Genomic DNA, 22,282 nt, shown 5'->3' with positions numbered 1-22,282 from the left:
CAGATATTGCCACTAGCCCCAAGGACTAACACCAGCTTAGAGCTCTCTCTCTCTCTCTCACTGGGACTGCTTGCAACTAGCACATCAAAAAGGTAGAGGCCTGGCTTCTCAGCTGGTTTTGAGACTGGTCCCTGTGATACTGCTTATGCCAAATCATTTTATGTCAGAAGAGAAGAGCTGGCTGTGCCTGGGGTCTGTTCTCGCAGTGTCTGTAAGTATGCTGTTTATGTGTGCTGTGTGTCCTCTGGGATGTCTTCAGTGCTGGTCGGTACTGCTGATTTGTCCCAAAACCAGTACTCAGTAACTACTAGGTTGGTGGGGACACCAACTGTGTCTATCACACGGTTATCAACAACGACTTTCTTGACTACAGATTTTGAGTCCGTCCTTCTTCCTAAAGGCATGTCTGTGTCCAAGGTAGGACTACTCAGACAGGCAGGCTTATGGACCCTGACAAGTGTGGAATGGCTTAGGGCAGTTGTGAACCTAGACATCCTTCAGAAAGCGTGATTTCTCTTTCAGTGACAAGTAGAGTACAATTAGTAATCTGGATCCTCTTTCCTTTCAAAAGTTTCCTCCATCCCCACGAAATGCCTTCCTTTGAGAGCCGCTGAACTGCCTCCCCCACTAACCAGGGCAATGCTGGACACATGTGACAAAGCTCATAACTATTTATTTGATCAAATGCCTTCTCCTCTCCATTTTTCATTCCTTAGCTTTCTTCCAGGACACCAGACATTACTTTCCTTGGTTCCTAAGACCACTGAATGAAGGCTAAGCCTGTGTTCTGTGCATAGGACCTGTCATAGGGAGCACCCAGGTCAAATGGAATGGGAGAACGTTGGGTGTGGGCACAAACATGACCCTCTCCCAGGAATACCTTGGACGAGGTAATCTGTTGCTTCACTCTCCACCTCGGGGCTGAGCTGTCTGGTTTTCTGAAGGTATTTTAGGACAAAAACATTGGGGGCAAAATGGATCATATTTTGCTCTCCACAGCCAAAGGGCAGTCGCAGAAGGTTATCAAGATGATTCAGAGTTGGACCCATCACGTCTCCTAACAGAAACAAAAGGGAATCTTGATTTAAGTGTGCACTCTTGTCATGCTCCCTTTGCCTGGAAATTCTTTCCACTCTCTTATATGCCTGCAATAATCCTCAATAGGGAGGACTCAATCCTTCCCACTAGACTGAATGCCTCCCTCCTCTGATCCCCCCACAGCATAACTCCCTTATGTGCTTGTCCTTCCTTGTACTATAGTCATTTATAGAACAGCACATCTCACTAAATATCTTTAGAGTGCTCCATGAAACATGTTAGGTCAAATAACATTAGAGGGTACAGTAAAGAACATTTCAGCACAGCTTTCTGTTACAGTGTTTTGAGGGGTCAGGACCTATGATTTTATTAGTGTAGGGAACTCCCAGGAAGCAAACTCTCTCTCTCAATGCAGACTGGCACCTTCTCTGCATCTCAAAGTCCTAGCGAGTTGCTTGGAGAGGTTAGGGTTCTTGCCTGATGTGGGTGAGAGGCCCTGGGTCAGCTCTCTCTCCCTGGCTATACTGGTTTTAGTGGATTAATGGCATTATTGTGGGATGATGTTGATTAGGACAATGTTATAAGGTATAGCCTGTATTTGTCTACTGTGTATGCCCATTGAAATGTGGGTTCCTATAAGGGAAGGAAGGGTTTTTGTTTTGTTTTTATATTCTTGGTGTCTTGCACAGTTCTTGGCACAAAGTAAGTGCTTGATAAATCCTTGGTGAATTGAATTGTTATTTTCCCCCTGCCTTTCCCCAGTAGAATGGAAGCTTCTTGAGGGAAGGAATCTTATAATACATATTCACTTCATTTCTATATGCCTCACAGTATTAAATGAAGGACGTTGGCATAGAGTAAGTCTCCAGGAAATATGGGATTGAACTGAATTCAACTTGGGCTGCTGGTTGTTCCTTGAATTTGACTCTAGGAAGGTAGTAGAATAGAGGCAAGACTCCAGCCAAGGCTAGGAAAGGTTTCCAAAAGGATAAAAAAAGCCCTGGTAAACCTCCCAAACTGGTTTTAAAATAACTTAGTCTGTTCTTTTTTCCCTCTCATAAAATAACATGAAAGATCAAAAGATTCAAGACATTGGTCTTTGGGGAAAAACTCAAATCCTTGCCCCTTGGCATTTCTCACAAAAAAGAGTTTCCACTGAAGGAATCATATGGAGGTCCACAAGTCCAGGACCAACTAAGAGAGAACCTTTGATGGCTGGTTGGATCCTAATGACAGCCACATTCCAAAGGGCAGGGTAAGGTGGAGGCAAGCAGGAGACAGGAAGTAGGAAAGCCTTTGGGTGTGTTATAAGGCCACAAGGCCCTTCAGCTGGGGCTATGCAGGTGAAAAATTTTAAATTCTTACTGAAACATATGCGTTGCAAAGTAATACTTAAAAAAAAAAGAAAGAAAACTAGCAATGGCTTAAATGGGGCTATAGGAACAAGTGGCAAAAGTAACCACACTCTTCCCTGTGCAATGTTATGAGGTTCACCCTGGGCATGTTCCTCACACCCATCCTATGTGGGAGGCTGGCAAAGAGAATTATCTTCATTTTACACATGAGCAAACAGGATCAGAGGGTAGGGAACCTGTCCAGGGTCACTCAGCTAGTTGGCCAGTAGAAGTCAGAACTCTGGCTTGGGTCTCCTGTTTCTTTTATGACTGCCCCTCTCCCCTTCAGTTTGCCTGCACTAACCAGGAGCAGCAAGCACTTCCCCCAGTTGATGGATAACTTTTACTGGCCCCATCCTCAGGAAGTTGTGCAGACTTACTGTCTATATATATAATCAAGGGAGCTTGTTCCTTCAAGGAATTCTACCCCTGCACTGTTTCATGGCTGACCCAACCCTGCTCTCATGCTGTGAATGTGTGTCTACCTCTGGGTCAACAAAAGAGAGAAGCATTATTTCTTCTGTGCTCCTGGGAAGAGCATCAGTCTCTGGTAGGGTCCTATTGGTCTTTTGGTGGCAAAAGGAACTCGGTGAACTGGTCAGAGACCTCAGTTTATAAAAATGGCAGCCACTAATGAGAACTTGCCCCATGTGAGTTGGGCTAAACTTGTGTTTTGAGAGTGTAGTTATGATAACCACCTCTAATATCTAGTGAGGACTGCCAAGGACTAATCCTCACACATATCAGACCAGCTTATGTGTGCCTGATTGAAAAAGGAAAGAATGAATCTACCTGGGATTTCTACTTGATGGGATGTCTAATTTGGACCCAGTGAAATGCTGCTTGTTTCCATTGCTTTATGTGGCATAAGGTACCTATTATTGACGCAGTTGCTCTTTCTGATCCTGGGATCACATTAAGTGGGACTCCAAGGGTAAATGCTTCATTGTGGTTTTCATCAGTCTCCTCTTTCCTCCAGATCTTGTATTCTCCCATGGACCCCCATCCCGTTGAGAAGCCAATGTACTTCACCTCTGGTGGTTTGGGAAGGCCCCATGCCACAATGACTGTCTCATTGGATGGTTCAATCCCATGGCCTACCTGCAAAGAAATGGTGAATCTGATATTTCCAGGCAAAAAAAATGCAGCAACTACTGGTTTAGTTCCTACATTGTAGCATCGAGGTAAGGGTCTTTCCCCCAAGAAAGCGACTAGAGATCCATGTGCCAATACTTTAAGGATCTGTGATGTCTTCAGTGTGGGTTAACTCCCTCCACTAATGCAGATAATAACCCCTTAGAAGAGAGCTTTCACAAGTTGTGGCTAAAACTCCCCAGCATATAGTGACCAGTAGCCCTCTGGGGATGAACTGCTCCCCTTTAGTTAGACTTGTTCTTCCTTGGATTATCCAATGCAGGACCCACACCCCAAGCTTCTCCAGACCAAAAGGCCCTACCAAGCTCGTACTCTGTCAGCCCAGAAAGGCCACAAAGTTATTTTACATCAGCGGCTGAGGGGAAATGTACAATAATAACAGTCCAAGCATCAGCAGTTTCACCAGTGTGGGAAGTTCCTGCACTGACCCATAGAATGACCTCTCTGCAACCTGGTAGCCAATTTGGGGGACTCTGGTAAAAAAAAATGCATCACCCTGCAGCCAGTCTGGTAATGAACCTCTCAGATAGCAGTCTTTGGGAACCCAGGGTCACTCCCATGCTTCAAGTCACTGAGGGAGGGATTTAATGAAGGAAGAACATTTCACTTTTATGTGGTGCTCTATGATTTACTGGGCCTGGAGTTAAGGAAGATCTGAGTTCAAATATGACCTCAGATACTTACTAGCTGTGTGACTCTGGGCAAGTCACTTCCCTTATTTGCCCCAGTTTCCTCATCTGTACAATGAACTGGAAAAAGAAATGGCAACCCACTTCAGTAACTTTGACAAAAAACAAAACCAAAAACCAAATGGGGTCACAAAGAGTCAGATATGACCGAAAACAACTAAACAACAACAACAACATTTTACCAAAAGCCAGCCTTACAAATAACCCTTGGATGTAGGTGGTACAAATGTACCCATTTTACAGATAAGAAGCCTGGAGTTCAAAATCAGGTGATTTGTACTCATTCAAAAGTTACTGGGATTTAGATTCAGAGATTTTTATTAAGTCTAAGATCATATAATCTCACTAAGTGACAAAAGGCAATTTAAAATCAAAAGTCTCTGAATCCTGCTAGGAAAATAAGAAACAGCAAAGTGATTTCATCCAAAATTCATTACCTGGATAATTCCATTTTTCCAGCTGATCCAAAAAGTCCGGAATTCATCCCAAGAGAGAATTCCAATTGTGTCCACACTAGCCACAGGGTCACCCATTTTGCTCAAGGAAATCCATGTCTTGGAATTTTGGTGCCCACCAATAACAATCTCTGTCATCTCTGCTGTGTCATGGGGACCAGACGACAGTGCAAAATGGGCATCATTGTGGGCTTTCACAGCAACATCAAAGTGGGTCATACGCAGTGGCTTCTGAACATATTGGTACTCATACTTATTCGGAGTTGAAATGTGAATTTTCTCTAGTCAAGGAAAAAAAAAGAAGTGCAATTGTGCAAACTGGTGGCCACACAGCCTGTCCTCTAGTCTTCCCGGCTTGGCAGGACCCACTGACGCTTGGAATTCACTGGCAGAGCCTCTGCAGCACAATGAGGGACTGGAGGAATGCCTTAGTGGAAGACTAGAAGGAGATACACACTTTTAAAAATGGTATGTCTCAATGACTTCCTGGGGTAATTGTACAATTCATGCCAGTCTAGTCTGCTCTGTATCAGGCCTCTGAAAATACTGGAAATGTGATTCTTTAAGAGCCAGGCCTGTACTGGGATCTCATCATACAGTGAGATTTGTAAAGACTTGCTTTTTCAAACCTACATGTGCTAGAGTTTAAGGCCCATGAGGGAAGAGACCCTATCCTTCCTAGACTTTGTGGTTCCCTTAGCAGCTAAGATACTGAATTCAGTGTCAACGTTGGAGTATTTGAATTTTTAAAAAATTTCTTCACTGCTATAAAGATACTATCTTAGTTCCTCAAAAATACCAAACTAGTAGCTTAATCTCTCTTCGTGTTTTCCTGGCCCAAACTATCTCCAGAGTAGGACAAAATATGGCAACTGAGGAGGAAAAGGATAAAGGAGAAAGCCCGATCCAATCAGGTGCCTAGGCAATGACAGAGGGGGAAAGGGATGACCCTTGGGCTCACATGGAGGTAATCAGTCCAAAAGATCTCACCACCTCCCTTACTATGGTAAAGCACATGGCTCTGCCCCTTCCTTCTATACTGGACCTACCTTCCTACTACTTGGGTCCCTCACTCTACATAATGGTCTTTTGTCACTCCTTTTCCTTTTGAAAGTGGAATGTAAGTTTTAAACTGACTGTACCTGGATAAAGTGTATTAATTAGTGTATAATTAATTAGTTTATTTATTAATTAGTGTATAATTAGTCCTGGGCCCCCACACCATGAGGGATAACCTTCAAGCACACTTACTCCAAAGACCCTGATCCCCCAAATTCTCCTGGGGCAGCTCCTGGCTTCAGAAACCTTCTGGGGATATCCCTATTCCTAACTGACAACATGTAATTTTTATTCCAGGTTAACCCTAAATCTAGAAACATTGTAGTTTGATTGCTTGAATAAGGGGAACAGGACAGTGGCTGTGAAAGTCAGATTGCCAAATAAACTAGCAACTTGTATAACTGGTAATAAATAAAATTTGACTTTTTTCTTATGATAAATGTTTCAAAAAGTTGTCTTTCAATGATTTCTAACTTTGTTGCTAAGCTCAGATATTCAGCATGAAGTTTGTAGACCTAATTTAACCTAACCCTAACCCTAACCTATACAGTCCTGGATATTTGGATATTTACCAGGCAAGATTAATTCTATTAAAGGTTAGTCAATGAGTAAGTTTAAAACAAAATATATTTTATTCTAAGACTACCATATTAGAACATTCTTTGTCTCTTGGAAAAATGCTGAGGCCTGAATGACATCTTGGCTGAGACAGAGAAATGTCATTTTTTATACTGTTGGTCAACAAGCATTTAGTAAGTGCTTTCTATATGCTAGGCACTGTACATGTATAATCAGAACCAAGACTTACCATTGGGGCAGAAGAATACACTATAGGTATATTCTCTTGCTAGTCCTTCTGGCTGAAAGTGAAAAAAAATGTAGCAAGTGAGTGATGAGCAGGAGTAACACTTAGAGGAAGTAGAGGACAGAGCATCTTAGCAGCTGCTAAGCCTGTCCCCTGTGCTTCACCAGTCTAAGCACAGCGCCTTCCTAAGGAGGCCAGGGTCATTGCTCCTACCCCAGAAACATAAAAAGGCGTTAGTGCAAAATGTGTCAAAGTAAGAAAGGAACTTAGAAGGCAGAACACAGAATGAAAGTCTGAGCCAGAAGAAACCTAAATGTCATCCGATCTAACCCGAGCATGCCCCAGACAAAAGGTAACTGGGGCCCAGAGGGAGGAAGTCACTTGCCCAGCTACCCAGATAATGTCTTGTTTTACAAGCAAATTTACCCTTTCAATATCTAATTCCAATCATGACTTCTATTCCATCAAATTTTCATGATGGTCATATACACACACATGCGTGTGCATGTGTGTATATATCTCTGAATATTTATATCTATCTATATCTATGGGGCAGCTGTGCCTAGAGTCACAAAGACCTGAGTTCAAATCTGGCATTAGACATTCACTGTATGACTCTGGGCAAGTAATTTAATCCTGTTTGCCTCAGTTTCCTCATTTTCACCCAGAGAAGGAAATGACAAACCATTCCAGTATCTTTGCTAAGAAAATCCCAAATGGGATCAGGAAAAATCAGACATGACTGAAACAATTGAACAAAATACTTTTATCTCAATATCTATATCTATCCAAGTTACATAAAAATATATATCTCCAATTTTTATAAGATTCTAAGATTTATAGCTGGGGGAGAGGTGTTATCTGCCATATAATACATATAGTTCAAGTGCCTGGGAGGAAATGTAAAACAGTAAGAAAACAAACAACTTGTTTCTTTGGATGATGAGTGGATAGCACTTGGCCCAGATGAACTACATTTCTGGGTACTGAAAAAAAATGGCCAGCTATGATTACTGAGCTATTTCAAAGTAACCTTTGAAAGTCTGTGGGGAATGAAAGAAATGTTATAGGACTGTAGAAAGGTAGTTTCATGTGGAAATGAGGAAGAAAGGTCAATTAGACAGTAGTAGCACAATTAGACAGAAACTGCATTGATTCAATGTAGGGACTGAAAGAGCAACCAATATGTGAGGCCACCTGGGAAGAGAGCATTCAGTGGAACACAAGCCTCAAGGATGTGTGCTTCGTCCTAGACTAGCTAACATTTTTGACCAATGACTTGGTTAAAGGCAAAACTGGCATCTTTATTGGATTAGCAGATGACACAAAGCTGGGAAGGAGAGTTAACACACTGGGTGACAGTCTGGCTCCAAATGTCTTGCCAAGATAGAGGGCTTGGCCAAAACTAATAACATGAAATTTCATAGGGACAATGTAAAGCCTGACATTTGGGTTACACGAATGCATTTGATTTTAGGTAAGTTATTAACAAACTAGAGGGCATCCAGAAGATGGCAACCAGAATGGCAGAGGGTTTCAAGTTCACGAAGATGAAGCCATATGATGACTGGTTAAAGGAACTAGATATAACTATATCTATCTATATGGGGCAGCTAGGTGGCAAAGTGGACAGGGTGCCTAGCCTGAAGTCAGGAAAATGAGTCTTCTTGAGTTCTAATCCAGTCTCAGACACTAGCTGTGTGACCCTGGGCAAGTCACTTCACCTTGTTTGCCTCAGTTTCATCATCTGTCAAATGATCTGGAGAAGGACATGGCAAACTACTCCAGTATCTCTGCCAAAAAAACCCCAAATGAGGTCATGAAGAGTTAGACATGACTGAAATGACAAAACACCAACAAACTCTCTCTGAGGAACGTGATAGCTGTCTATAAATACTGAGGCATTATTATACAGGAGAGAAATCCATTTTTTCTGCTTGGTCCCACAGGGCAGAACTAGCAGCAATGAATAGAAGCTGCAAAAGGATAAATTTAGTCTTGATATCTGGCTAATGCTTTCTAACAATCAGTTATTGAAAAAGGGAGTAATCTGTGGCAGAAAATCGTGAACTTTCTTTTATCAGAAATCTTCAGGAAAATGCTATAAATGCCCACCAAGGTCCCTTCTAACTATGATTGTCTTGGTGACTTGCCAAAGGTTACAGAGTGACTAAATGGAAGAACTGGGATTTGAACTCAGGTCTTTGGACATTGATGCCTGTTTCCTATAGGGGCCACCTCCCTGCCTATTCTGGCCCAGCATGACTCAGCACTGGGTAAATAACAAAGAAATAGTGCAGTAGGTTCCCATAGAGCTTGGTGTGAGGAAATAATGGAGAAGCCGACCTGGCCTAGACACTCACCATGGCTTGCTGATATCCTGTGAGGTGGTGTGGGTGGAAGTTCCCCCCACATAACCCATCACCAAGTGCACATGGGAGCTATGCTAGTTCTCAGCATGCTTTTTCCTCTGCACACAAAGCAAGCCCAGAAGCCATGGTGCAGGCCACTGGGGTGCTATGAACACGGGAAGTTTGGCCACAGGTTGTGTAAATAAGCAGCATTCCTACAACTGATCAGGCAACAGGTTGTAAGTGATGCTCTGCTTCCCGTCTGCTTTCTGTCCACTTGAAGAGCCCTTTTCCACTTAGTGGGAGGGGACTGTAGGCATACACATTTCTAATACAATCACACATTCAGCTCAGATGAACACAGGATGTCAAGTCAACGGTACTCCAAATAATTTTACAATTACAACTGGGAGCTCGGTACAACAAATATGTGACTCTGGCCGGGCCATAGCCCTAATTGAAAACATTTGTAAAATTCATCCCTACAGGATAACAACTATTCCTCAAACACAGCTGCAAGTCATGGAAGAAAGACCCATTGTAACTGGGTCCTAGGGCGGATACATTAGGGGGCACTGAAAGTTGCTTAAAAGGAGATGCAGAATCCAGAATACTGGATTTCTAGATTCTCTTCTTCCACCCAAAATGCTTCCTCCTCAGGTGGTTCCACGAATAATGGCAACAATGCTAGTAACAACTCACATTTCCACAGCATGGGAAAGTTTGCAAAGCATTTCCCCAAAACCAGCAAGTGGATGATGTGACTGTTACTATCCTCACTTTAAACTGGAGTCCTGGCATTAAATGACTTGCTCAGGATTACAAAGCTATCAAGTGTCTTTGAAGCATACTGACTCCAACCTTGGGATCCTGTGGTTTAAAGGGATGCTACACTGGACCAAAAGTCAGCAGGATCTGAGTTCAAATCCTGCCTGACACTGACTGACTCTCTGACTCTGGGTAACCCCATACCTTTCCTCAGTTCTAGTTTCCTTATTTTGCCACCTGCCCCCACCCCGGGCTTGTTGTGAGGATCAAGTGAGAGAACAAAGTAAAACACTTTGAAAGCCTTTAAGTGCCGTGTAAATGCTTCTTACTATTACCATTACTATCCACATGGCCTTTGACAGGTCTCAGCCTCCTTAACTATTTTAAAATATTTTATTTAAATTTCTAATTACATGTAATTTTTTTAACATTCATTTTTAAAAATTTTGAGTTCCAAATTCTCTCCCTCTTTCCTTCCCTCCCCTCCTCTCTCATTGAGATGGCAAGCAATTTGATAGAGGTTATACATGCAGTCATGCCAAATATAATCCTTATTTATTTAAAAAAAGGGGGAAAGGGGGAAAGGACCAAGGACTCTTCCTGTTCTAATTCCTGGAATCAATAAATTTCATGTTCTTCTAGCTGCAGCTTTTTGAAGACTATCTTTAATGTAGTACAAGCTAAAGTGAGTCTTACAAGGAAAAAGGAAACAAACATTTGTAAAGGGCCTACCTACCATGTGCCAGGCCTGTGCTAAGCCTGTTAGAAACTATCAAGATATTAGGAGACACCCTGTTTCCAGAGCTAAGGCTGTGCCCCGAGTTTGATAGAAGAATACTTTCTTCACCCTCTGGATGATCCCCCCCTCTGGCAAAATTACATAATTATTGTATTGCTTTGACCAGAACCAGGTGTTTTCTGAGCTTGGGTAAGCACTGGACAAGCTTGGACAAGTTCTGGTCATGAAGCCCCATTATGAATCCAACTCATCACGCTTTTGCTGTTACCCCACACTGTCAGGGCTGCAGCTCACTTCAAGGCCATTGGCATAAGTATTGAGATCTCCCTATGCTGCCTTGGGTCCCCCCACTGGGGTGGGGCCCCCAGCACACGTGTCCTTGTTTGTAAGCTGTTTCCCTCACTTTGAAATTAAACTTCTGTTTGATTTCTGACTCTCCTTGTCTCTAGCCTGCTCTGTTGAGTTCCAGCCCTACACACCTTAGAGGCCAATTTGGTCTGGTTGACATAAACATTATCTCATTTGATCCTTACCACAACCCCCATTTTATCATTGAGGAAACTGAGGCAGAGGTTCAGTGATTTGCCAAGGTGTCTGAGGCTGGATTGGAACCTAGCTGCCTACCAAGCCATAAAGGCTTTAAGCACAGACTCCTGACTGGATTGTGTAGTTGGAGTCTGAGGGCTGGCCCGAAGAAGTTCAGAGATCAGAAGGATTGACTAGTGACAAGAGACAAGTATTTTCAACCCCATTAAGACCACATGCTGAAGCAAAAAGGGTCTAAGATCTGAGTCAACAGAATGTCTATACAGATTAAACCCTAGGTTCCCGAACAAAGTCCACCCTTCCTCATCTAAGACAGTCAAAGCATTTCACATGGATTATATGATTTACTTCCAACCAGGAACAGAATTTTGCTTCTGTGGTTTCATTGACAGGGAGTATTACATAATGGGAAGCTCAGGGGACCTGGAATAAAGAAAGACTCGGGTTCAAATCTTGCTGCTTCTGGATGTGACTAGTTGTGTGACCACTGGCAAGTCACCTTACTCCCTTTCTCAGCCTCAGTTTCTTCATCTGTATAATGGAGATAATATTTCTAGGCCCTACCTCATAGAGTTGTTTTGAGGACCAACTTAACTCATGCATCTAAATTGCTTTGTAAACCTTAAAATGACATATACAAAGAGTCAATTATTATCATTATAATTTTCTATTATTTCTATAATGGGGCTTTGCACAAGTCCAGATCACCTAAGAAAGCAGCAGCCATGTGGGATTCACCAGGAACCTGTTTCTGGGGGAAAACATTCTATGTTGCTTCTCAAGTGGGTGGGAGCAGCCTCTTTCCCTTGACTGAACAGCAGGAACCATCTTCCTCTCCATAGCTACCAGCCTGTGGCCATCTCTCTCTTTCTAGCTCTGTCTGGGAGGGATGTCTTGTTCATTTGTAGCATGGGCACTGTCCACCAAGCTGGTGGAGGGAAGGGCTACTTTGCCCTATGGCCCCAAGAAACAAGTCTGAGATTTTAAAAAATCTGCTCTGGTTGCCTTTCCTTTTTGGTTCTAGGTGTGAGCAGTGGCTCGACCTGGCCTGGCCTGATCCATGATGACCTTGGAGACAGCATTACAGGCCAGATGTTGCTGCTAGCCCAGTAGGAAAGTGCTTAGAAGTCAGGGTGCTGGGATTTAGACCAGGAGATCTGGACTTGGAACTTGGTTGACTTGGACTAGATAAGCTGAGTTAAATTCAACCTAATCTCCTTCTCCTCCCCAGAAATGTGGTGGTACTTGGGGTATTAGGAGCTTCAAGTGTTGGGAGGAGATGTCTGTATGTTTGTTCTTGCTATACCTTTGAAGGAAATGCTCCTTTGTAAAAGCAAATCTGTTAAATGGTTAGAGAACCAGGCTGCTAGCTACCCCAATAAAATGGAGGGAATATAACTGGTGGGAACTCGAGCCAATAGCAGACACGAGTTGCCCCTTAATTCCTTAAGGGTACTGGTGAACCATGGGAGTGATATATAAGTAGAGAAACCCCAGTGCACAGAAGTTTTGATGTGCTCTGGGAGACTAAGGCACTGGCAAGACATATGTCATGCGCCCTTTCAAAAATTCTGTGTGTTTTCAAATACATGACTGGAGAGCATTATTTCCTCCTCCTGATTCTGACAGCCATGTTGTTAGTTGGCAACCACTGTACAGGTTTAAGAATAATATTATTAAAGCTCTAGGGTGATGTCTATGATATTGGAGAATGCTGCAGAAAAAGATGTGTATTCAGGTTTGTGCTTTAGGTTGTCAAAATGCTTATTGCCCAAAGTTCATTAGCCCTGGCCAATCTAATTTCCCAGGTGGAAGAGAGTGGGGAGCTGGCTTCTGGGAAAGTCCTAATGGTATGATGGAAGTACCTTGGAGAGACTTTGTCACAGATGTAGACATTCTATAACTGGGTCCAGTCTGCTAAATACGTGGTGGGTGGTCAGCAGCCTCTTTGACTGTAGTGGTAGAGCTGGACCCCATTTGCCTACCCTTGGTTTGATCCCTTCACCGATAGCATCCATTAAGAGACAATGGCATATGGTGAGAAGCCTTGGACACTCTTCCTCCAAGGCTAACATGTGGCCCTGTGAATATGGGCCTTGGTATTTGGTTGTTTTGTTTTTTTTATTTTAGGTGAAGGAAGTTGGAGGCTTCAGTGGAGACCATTGGAAAAGGTTAGGAGAGTGAACCATGAAGCCTGGGAGCCAGGGTCTGGGAATCCAGAAGTTAGGAAGTCTAGTCAAGTCCAAGCTGGGCTCTGCAGGCAGCCCAGCATAGTAGGAGCTTCAGGACTTGACTCCAGGGTAAATGAGATGAGGACTCATCCTGCAGCAAAGGCACCTTTGGACAGCTCTTAGTCTGGGAGAGTGAGGTTGCAGAGAGCATTGGAAAAACTTAACAAAAGTCTTAAGAGGGTGGGGCACGTATTATTATCCACTTTTGCAGAAGAACAAACTGAAGTTCAGAGAAGGGACAATGATGTACACAAGGTGCTTTGTGTAGGGCTGCTTTGTGTCAGTAACTTAGGCAAGTCACAGAACCTTGAACTGAACCCACATCTCCCACCCCTGTGACACTTTCTACAAGCCACTTCATTGCTTCTCACAGTAATGTCCACATCTGATCACTTTCTCATGCATTATACTCCAATAACATAAGCACTGCCTTCCCTTATAAGATAGAGTAAATGAAATCCCAAACCTTATTTTAATTATTTCAAACTGGAGGAACATTCTTGTTCTAAGGCATTTCTTCTTGCCTCACACCCAGTTCCCCTTGACAAAATACGGTTTTGTTTGTTTTTTCCTCCCTGCAATAACCAGTCAAATGCAGAAAGCTCCAAATGTGCTTTTACTCCATAATTGGCACAGGCGACAGAGGAAACCTGGGGGAATTGTTGAGGCCTTGTATATCCCACTGACCAAACAATCTGGATTTTTGTTCCTCATTATGAAAATCTGACTTTGGCCAAACATGTATGTATATCTCCTTACCTCAATAATGACACTACTTCTGATGTAATCTGTCCCAACTGGAGTTCTTTTGTCAAAGTAATTATCCTCTGGATGTTTGCTGCCTTTTGGGATCTGAAAATTGCCTTGACAACAGTTTGTTTCACCATAAGCAAATGCTTTTGCTGCAAAATTGAATGGGGGAAAGGAGGAAGAGAAATGTACTGATGAAGACTCCAGAGCCTCAGAACCCAACCCATGGAAGGACCACCCTTGTTATTAAGGACAAGCATCAGAACATACCACATCCAAACAAATGCAAATTGTTCTCTGACACTTGGTAAAAACTCTTGGGTATTACCTGTGATGTTGCTGAGGCCGAGCTCACTGAAAGCCAAGACTATGGAAGTAGGCTTTGCTTCTCCTGGTGCCACACATTTTTTCCTTGTCAGATGGTGTTTACCAGGATGTCCAACAAACTTTATGCCTTTGGGAACGGAAATTTTCACGTAAACCTGCAAACAATGTTCTTTGATTGTATTACCTATTGATCCTAGAGTTCCTAGAACATAAGTAGCACCTTTCCTTGAAACATTTAACCCACCCCATGAATGGACTGTGGACTAGAATCACTGCACTGACACGCTGATTTGGGTAACACCAAACCACTTGAAAAAAAATGTAAATGTCCAGATCTAAGAGACAAATAAAGACACCTCCTGAGAAAAAGGTTCAGTTGACATTGTATGAAGAACAGACAGTATTGTCTAAGGCAGGTTTAACTGGTAATGAAGAAACCCATCTCAAATGTCTTCCTTGAACTAATCTCCAGTAACACCATCCACAGAGAAACTATGAGACTAATAAAGAAGCTTCATGACCCATATTTGCCACTTCTTGAAACAGATCAACCTTTGTCTACATTGATTTAGTCTGGTTTGTACTTCAAGCTCCTTAGTGGAGGGGACTGCTTCTTCCCCAGTTGTCCTGCTAGGCTCAAGCACCACATAAGGGCATCAAACATTAGAGCTGGAAGGGACCTAAGAGACCTAAGGTCTCTTCCCATGCTCACATTCCATAATTATATTACACTACTCATTTTGTAGATGGCAACTACGTGGTGCAGTGGATAGAACACTGGACTTGGAGTCGGGAAGACCTGAGTTCAAATCCAGCCTCATACACTTACTAGCTGTGGGACCCTAGGCAAGTCACTCGACCTCTCTTTGCCTCACTTTCCTCATCTGTAAAAATAACACCTACCTCCCAGGGTTGCTGTGAAGATCAAATGAAATGGTAACTATAAAGCACTTAGCACACAGTAAATGATACATAACTGTTAGCTACTACTATCGCTGCTACTGCTGCTGCTGCTACTACTACCACCACCAACACCACCACCATTACCATCACCACCTGAGTTTGATCTGGATTCATTCAGCTGCAAGACTGGGCAAGTCACTTAACCTCTCTTTGCCTTCATTTCCTCATCTGTAAAATAGGGTCATGACAGCGCCTACCTCCCAGAGTTACTGTGAGAATCAAAGCATTTTGAAAACTAAAGTAAATGCCCTATAAATGACAATTCTGAGGAGCCTGAGGGCCCACCATGTGGAGCATTCTGACCCCCACTCCTATTCATTCTCCATCCAGTGCTCCTTCTACCACACCCTCTGCTCCTCCACTCAGGGCTCTGGGGAGGAGAGGGGCCACACAGAGTGCGCTGGGGAAGGCAACAGGCTCAACAGCCATAAGCATTCCTAATAACTTGGTAAGTATTTGTAATGCAGAGATTTTTCCAAACATTTTAAACCTATTTACATTTCTAGTCTGCACCACCTTTGGGGGTCACAAATTCCAAGACTCTGCTCCTCCCTGGATGAAGCAGATCTTCTTCGTATAAATCTAAGAATTCTTTTTCTGTTAGAAGAGGCACCTCCCAGCTCTAATTCAGGCCTATATCAATTTACTGAATCATACAAGGGCAGAGCTAGATAGGACCTGGGAAATCATCTCATCTAACCCCTTTAAAAAATGAAGCACAGAGAGTGGATGTGACCCCAGCATTTACTGACTCGGAGTCTCGTAGTGCACACTGTGGCTGTGCCATAAACCAGACTTTTCATTTGCTTATAAATTTAGATGAAATTCCCTCCTTTCTTTGTCATTCTTTATCTTCCTGAGAAGGCTGCATTTTAGGGCAAAAGACAGGTGGATTTGTTTTTTTTGTACCCAGAAAGAATAGTATTCCTCTTTCTATGTCAGTAGGAATTAATTTTTCCTAGTGTCCCTTCAGATTTTCCCATTATATATCATTAAGGTCTACTTAAGAAAACCACCCTCACAAAACTTTTCTTTTTTTTTTTTTTAAAGCAATCGGGGTTAAGTAATTTGCTCAAAGTTACACGGCCAGTTATTTCTGGGTGTGGTGCTGAGTATCTGAGGCAGATTTGATCCCCAGGTCATCCCGACACTGGAGCTGGTGCTTTTCCTCGCTGAGCCACCTGGCCACCCCTCATAAAGCTTTTCTTAACCCTGGGCCTCTGTACTAAGTAAGGTTAGTTAAGTTAGGCAGTCCCTGCCAGCGAAGGACCAAATGATCTAGCAAAGGTTTATAATTTTAGGACAGAATTCTTTTTGCACTACCCAATCCAAGAAAAGCCTGGATATGTGTTGTGTAAGGACACAGTTGTAGCCTCTGTTCCCCTATACCCAGTTTAATCATAAACACAGAATACCCACAGCCATGGGATGCCTTCTCTCCAGGTTACCTTCTAGTACTTTCAGGCCCTGGAGGCCTATGAGCAGCGAATGTGAAAGACACTGAGACAAATAATTGCTGTCCCAAACAAAGGTTCAGTCTTGCATTTTGATCTGTTGAGGGGCCCAAGCTAACCTCCTACACTCTGGATCCTTTACTGCCTCAAACACTTAGACCTAGCTGCCCTTATCTCTGGCCTCCTGAGTCCCAAAGGATTACTCCCAGCAGCTAATGTATTCAATTTCCTCACCTCTGCCTTGACTTCTCACACCCCAGGTCTTGGGTGTGCCTTAACCTTGGCTAGCACAGGCTTCTTCATCTCCTGGTTTCTAGGACTTTGGCATCCTTATCCCCTAACTCGCTATCCCCAACAACTATCCCTATCTAAGCTGGCACTGTAGCTGCAAATGTTTCAGTTGGATGCATTAATTTACAGAATCACAGAACCCCCCAGCTGGAAGGCCCCTTTATAGCTCATCTAGTGTAAGCTCTTCATTTTACAAATGGAGAAACTAAGGCCAGAGAGAAGTGACTTGTTCACCTTTTTATTCCTGTCAGTGGCAAAAGCAGGAGCAGAAGTCCAGGTCTCCTGCGCCCTAAATCTTCCACAACTATGTATAAATTAGAAATTCTTCCTCTCAAAACTCAGAATAATAGAAAAGTCTTTACCTCTACACAAATGGCCAAGTAATTATAGACACTAAGAGGGATTTTGGTTTGCTCCCCTCTGATGACATGGTATGGAAGAGTGAATTCTATGAAGAAGGGCTTAAACGTCTTCAGTTCAGTTGGTTTGGCAATCCCTAGTCCTTGCACTGAAGATAAGCCAACGGCTTCTGTTACCCACGTTGTGATGGAGTCAGGAACTTCCACTTGAAGAGACTCCTCACCTGAAGGGTCGCTGCAAAAGGAAGAGAGGGCAATTGGAGGTCCAAGAAATCAATGGGAAAGGCTTTCAGATATTTGACAATTGACCCTGACATCCAAGCATGCAACTCATGGCAGGCGCTGTGCCAAGAAAAGACACAGAGCAGATGTTATCACAGTATCACATTATACACTTAATGGCTGATACTGCTGAATTAACACTTAACAGCAGATGCTGCCACTAGAAATTACACTGATAACAATCCTATAATATATGCTTACAGCAGATGATAGTGGGAAAAATATACGCTTAAAAGTAGGCATCATTACAAGAATACACACTTGGGCCCCGTTACTGAAACAAACACAGCTGACACAATTGCTGTCACTGAAATATGAATTCATGATAGCTTTTCTAAAATAATCACATGTACCATATTTTATTAGAAAAATACACACTTAGGGCAGAGACCATCACTGAAATTTACTTATGATAGCCCCATTCCTGAACATTTAGAGTCTGTCTGTCTATCTATCCATCTATCTATTTATCTATCTATCATATATATATTTATGACTGATATTACTGCTGAAATATACACTGGTAGCAGAAACCAACCCAGATTTATTGCCTCAATAACAGATGTTGCTATTGAAATATATCCTTATGCTTTTTACTATCATCACCACAGACAGAGATAAACCTTCTAGGATTCTCCGAGATACAAGAAAAATGGTGATCAGGAGACCATGGAGTTGGAAATGCTATTTCTTATGCTTCAGTGCTCTTTAGAATGAAAGCTTTAAAAATGTATATTCCCATGTGTATACTCTTTGACCCAGTGATATCACTTCTAGCACTGTATCCCAAAGAAATCATACAAATGAGAAAAGGACCCACATGTACAAAAATATTGATAGCAGTTCTTTTTGTGGTGGCAAAGAATTGGAAAATGAGGTGATGCCCATCGGTTTGGGGATGGTTGAACAAGTTGTGGTATGTGAATGTAATGGAATACTATTATGCTATAAGAACTGATGAGGAGGTAGACTTCAGAAAAACCTAGAAAGATTTATATGAACTGATGCTGAAGGAGAGGAGCAGAACCAGGAGAACATTGTACAGTTACAGCCACATTGTGCGATGATTAACTTTGATAGACTTGGCTCTTCTCAGCAATGCAAGGTTCTAAGACAACTCTCAAAAGACTCATGAGGGAAAATGCTATCCATATCCAGAGGAAAAATTACGGAGTCTGAATGCAGATCAAAGTATACTATTTGCTCTCTCTCCTTTTTGTTTTATTTTGTTTCTTCTTTCCCATGATTCATTCTGTTGGTTATAATTCTTTACAACACGACTAATGTGAAAATATGTTTAATATGAATGTATATGTAGAGCCTATATCAGATTGCACACCATCTTGGGGAGGGGAGAGGAAAAAGAGGAGGAGAAAATTTAAAACTCAAAAACTTGTGGAACTGAATGTTGTAAACTAAAAATAAATAAATAAATATTTTTTAAACCCATGTATATTCCCTGAGAAAAGAGAAAAAATGTGAAAGCAGGATGAACTATTAGCTGGTTATTGATGAAGGAAAGCAGAGAAGTCTTTATCTAGGTTGATAGTTGTAGATGCTGCCATGCTTCAATGAGAAAGGAAAAGACTGAACCCATTTCCTGCCTTTTAAAAATCAATTTCATGTTCTTGAAACCACTTTCTAGGAATTAAGAACCATCCATGAGGTTACTGCTCTACACTGGTTTCCACATAGCGACACAAAGATTTGGATGCAGAAGCCAACAGCTTCTTGTCTATGGCACAAAGAGCAATCTGTTTCTAAAATTCTATCACTCCGTGTGCTGGCTCTATCATTTTGTCACACAATGGGATGATGGTGCCTTCATTAACACCAAACTTGAGGTCTTTCAGGGATCCACTGTGAGAACTATAAAGGCACAGAAGTGCTAAATGATCAGATAGGAAGTGACCTAATGGCCCCAGCTTCTGCTTTAATCAGAGGGAAAGTGCCCATGCTCACTGTCTTTCCCTGTCTATCCCTCTGATTATAAACAAGTACATCAGAAAGTGTATCTGTAGCTCTCCCTTCACAACATCTGTCACATACATCCCTTCTGTCCCTCTGACACTGTCATGCTCCTGGTCCAGTCCTTCATCACCTCTCCCCTGGACCACTGCAGTCAGAGCCTTCTGGTTGGTCTCCTTGCGTCGTCTTCCCCCCTCCAGTCCCTTTTTTGCTTCGATGTCAAACTAATCTTCTTAAAGTGCAAGTTTGACCATGTCATCCTCCCCCCAACACACACATACTCAATACACTCCAGTTTATTGCCTCTAGATAATCAAAGTGCTTTTTGCCTCTAGAATCAAATATAAAAAACCTTTGGCTTTTAAACCTCTCCATAATCTGTTCTCTTTCTGTTTCTCCAGTTTTCTCACTCCTTATGTGATATGGTGACAACAGCCTACTTGCTCTTCCTCACACAGGTCACTATCTCACAAATCGAAGCATTTTTACTGGTTGTTTCCCCATCCCTGTAATGCTCTCCATCATTTCCACCTCCTGGCTTCCCTGGCTTCTTTCACATCTAAAATCTCACCTTCTACAGGGAGTTTTCCCCCCTATCCCCTCTAATTCTAGTGCCTTCCCTCTTGATTCTCTCCAATTTATTCTGCATATAGCTCACTTATACATAGTCATCTATATGTTGTCTCCCCCATCAGACTGTGAACTCTTTGAGAACAAATGATCTTTTGCCTTTCCTTGTATCTCCATTGCTCAGAACAGAGTAGGCACTGAATAAATGTTTAACTGACTGACTCTAAGACTTGAATTCCTCGCTTACTAGACCTGGAGTATTTTGCCACATTCTTCTTACCAAAGCAGTCTAGTCTCTGTGAGCAGATCCTGCTTCATAGGCATGACATGCATGCATTCCAGCAAGGTTGAGCCTAAAATGTAAAATCCTAACACCAACAACAGTTTGAAGACCCTAATTGCATAGCAGATTTCAGCCCAGTAAAAATCATTAAGCAGAACTCTACAGATATCAACAAGTAGCCAAACATCCCTTTGTCTCTTTTATTCTCCTTCTCCTCAGTCCCAATGTCTGGTTAGATTCATTTTCCAATTTCTTTCATTTAAAAAAAAAAACTTGCATTTAATGTATTTATTTCACGTTTTAATGCATGCCTATAAACGTAATCTGGTACCTGAAAATAAGACCTTTGAGTTAAGGCCAAGCCCCACCTTCCTTGAACTTGGTCAGAAGCCAAACTGTTTTTGCTGAACAATTTGTGGCTACAGATGCTTTCCCCTGGGATTTCAGCCCGTAACCAGAATTCATGTATTCTTTTCACACATGAGGGCACTCATTCTTCTAGGCAAGGAGCCAAAATAAACACGTACTTCTAGCCATTGAGCACTAAGCCATGTGAGATTCTACAACGATTGGGAGGTTGGTGTCCTACTTTTGTCAAATTTAAGGATGATAGATTATTGTTAAATATGGTCAATAAAACCCCAATTCCTCCTCTTTGTCAAGAGCTTTAATCAGGCTGAAGCTAGATTTATAATAAGATGAAGATGGTAAAAATGTGCATTTAACTTTTCCTTCACTTGGAATCAGAACCACAAAAGGTGTAGGGGACCTTATTACACAGAACAAAGAACATCAGAGCTTGGAGGGTTCTTAGAACACAATACATTAGAATTGAAAAGAAACTTAAATAGAACCTGGTTTGATGTTTTATTCTCTATATGGCAAAACCAAGGCCTGGGAAGCAAGGTGAACCGAACCAGGTTACAGAACTTCTTAGTGGCAGAATTCAGTATTTCAGTGACACTTTTTCCATCACCCTTTGTTTCTCTGGTTATTCCAAAAGCAATAAAGGGCTAAAAAAACAAAAACAAAAACCCAGCTGCACAAATACATGAGGGAGGAGCTAAAGTTTAGGTGGAGTAGGGTGGGAAACCTGTGGCCTGGAGGCCACATGTGGCTCTCTATGTCCTCAAGTTCGGCCCTTTAACTGAATCCAAACTTCACAGATAAAAATAAAAGGATTTGTTCTGTAAAACTTGGACTCAGTCAAAAGGCCATACCCGAGGACCTAGAAGGCCACAGGTTCCCCACCCCTGACCTAAGGCAGAAAGAGGTCTGGACTGCAAACTCTGAGTCAAGAGTGTACCATGGCAGCCAACCAAGGCTCCTAGGATCTTAGGTTACAGAAGTACAGGCCTGGTGTCTGCAACAATGGAGATGGTGTTTACCTTTGTCAGACAACTGGAGAACTGTGCTCTCTTCCAGGCACCATATGTCAGCAAGGCCACTGATGAACCTAGAGATCAGTGGCCAGACTGGCAGAATGACTAGAAGCCTGCCATTAGAAGATCAGTCAGGGAAACAGGATATTTAATTAAGAGAAGACCTGGGGGAGGGGTATGACAGCTTTCTTCAAGTATCTGAAGGGCAGTTCTGTAGAAAAGGCATTAGATTTGTTCTATTTAGACCCAGAGGAAAGAATTAAGAAGAGAGGGGGGAAAATTTCAGACAAGCAGATTCTAGCTGAATATAAAGAAAAACTTCCTAATAATTATGGGAATCTATGGTATGGCAGAAAGATCAATGGGCCTGGGAACCAGGAGGCCTGTGCCTGACTCTTCTGGTACTTGTTAATGGCACAGCTG

The 22,282-nt window shown here is 42.4% G+C and overlaps 1 protein-coding gene across 1 annotated transcript in view; it reads right to left on the bottom strand.

Moving 5' to 3' along the window:
- The window catches only part of CPAMD8 (C3 and PZP like alpha-2-macroglobulin domain containing 8), a 172,004-nt gene that overhangs the window by 68,771 nt on the left and 80,951 nt on the right, over nucleotides 1-22,282 (bottom strand). Inside the window, exons 20-26 of the mRNA XM_069102094.1 lie at nucleotides 17,378-17,609; nucleotides 14,309-14,462; nucleotides 13,990-14,132; nucleotides 6,599-6,650; nucleotides 4,714-5,012; nucleotides 3,308-3,533; nucleotides 881-1,057 (exon numbers count right to left, since the gene is read on the bottom strand). Of these exons, the coding sequence (XP_068958195.1) occupies nucleotides 881-1,057; nucleotides 3,308-3,533; nucleotides 4,714-5,012; nucleotides 6,599-6,650; nucleotides 13,990-14,132; nucleotides 14,309-14,462; nucleotides 17,378-17,609 (1,283 nt within the window). The remainder of the gene's footprint in view (nucleotides 1-880; nucleotides 1,058-3,307; nucleotides 3,534-4,713; nucleotides 5,013-6,598; nucleotides 6,651-13,989; nucleotides 14,133-14,308; nucleotides 14,463-17,377; nucleotides 17,610-22,282) is intronic.

This window comes from Petaurus breviceps, unplaced genomic scaffold (assembly GCF_028583685.1).
Source record: "Petaurus breviceps papuanus isolate PSGF00001 unplaced genomic scaffold, PetGlider_PUasm1.0 523, whole genome shotgun sequence".
Taxonomy (NCBI): domain Eukaryota; kingdom Metazoa; phylum Chordata; class Mammalia; order Diprotodontia; family Petauridae; genus Petaurus; species Petaurus breviceps.
This window is presented reverse-complemented; position numbering and strand designations above follow the sequence as displayed.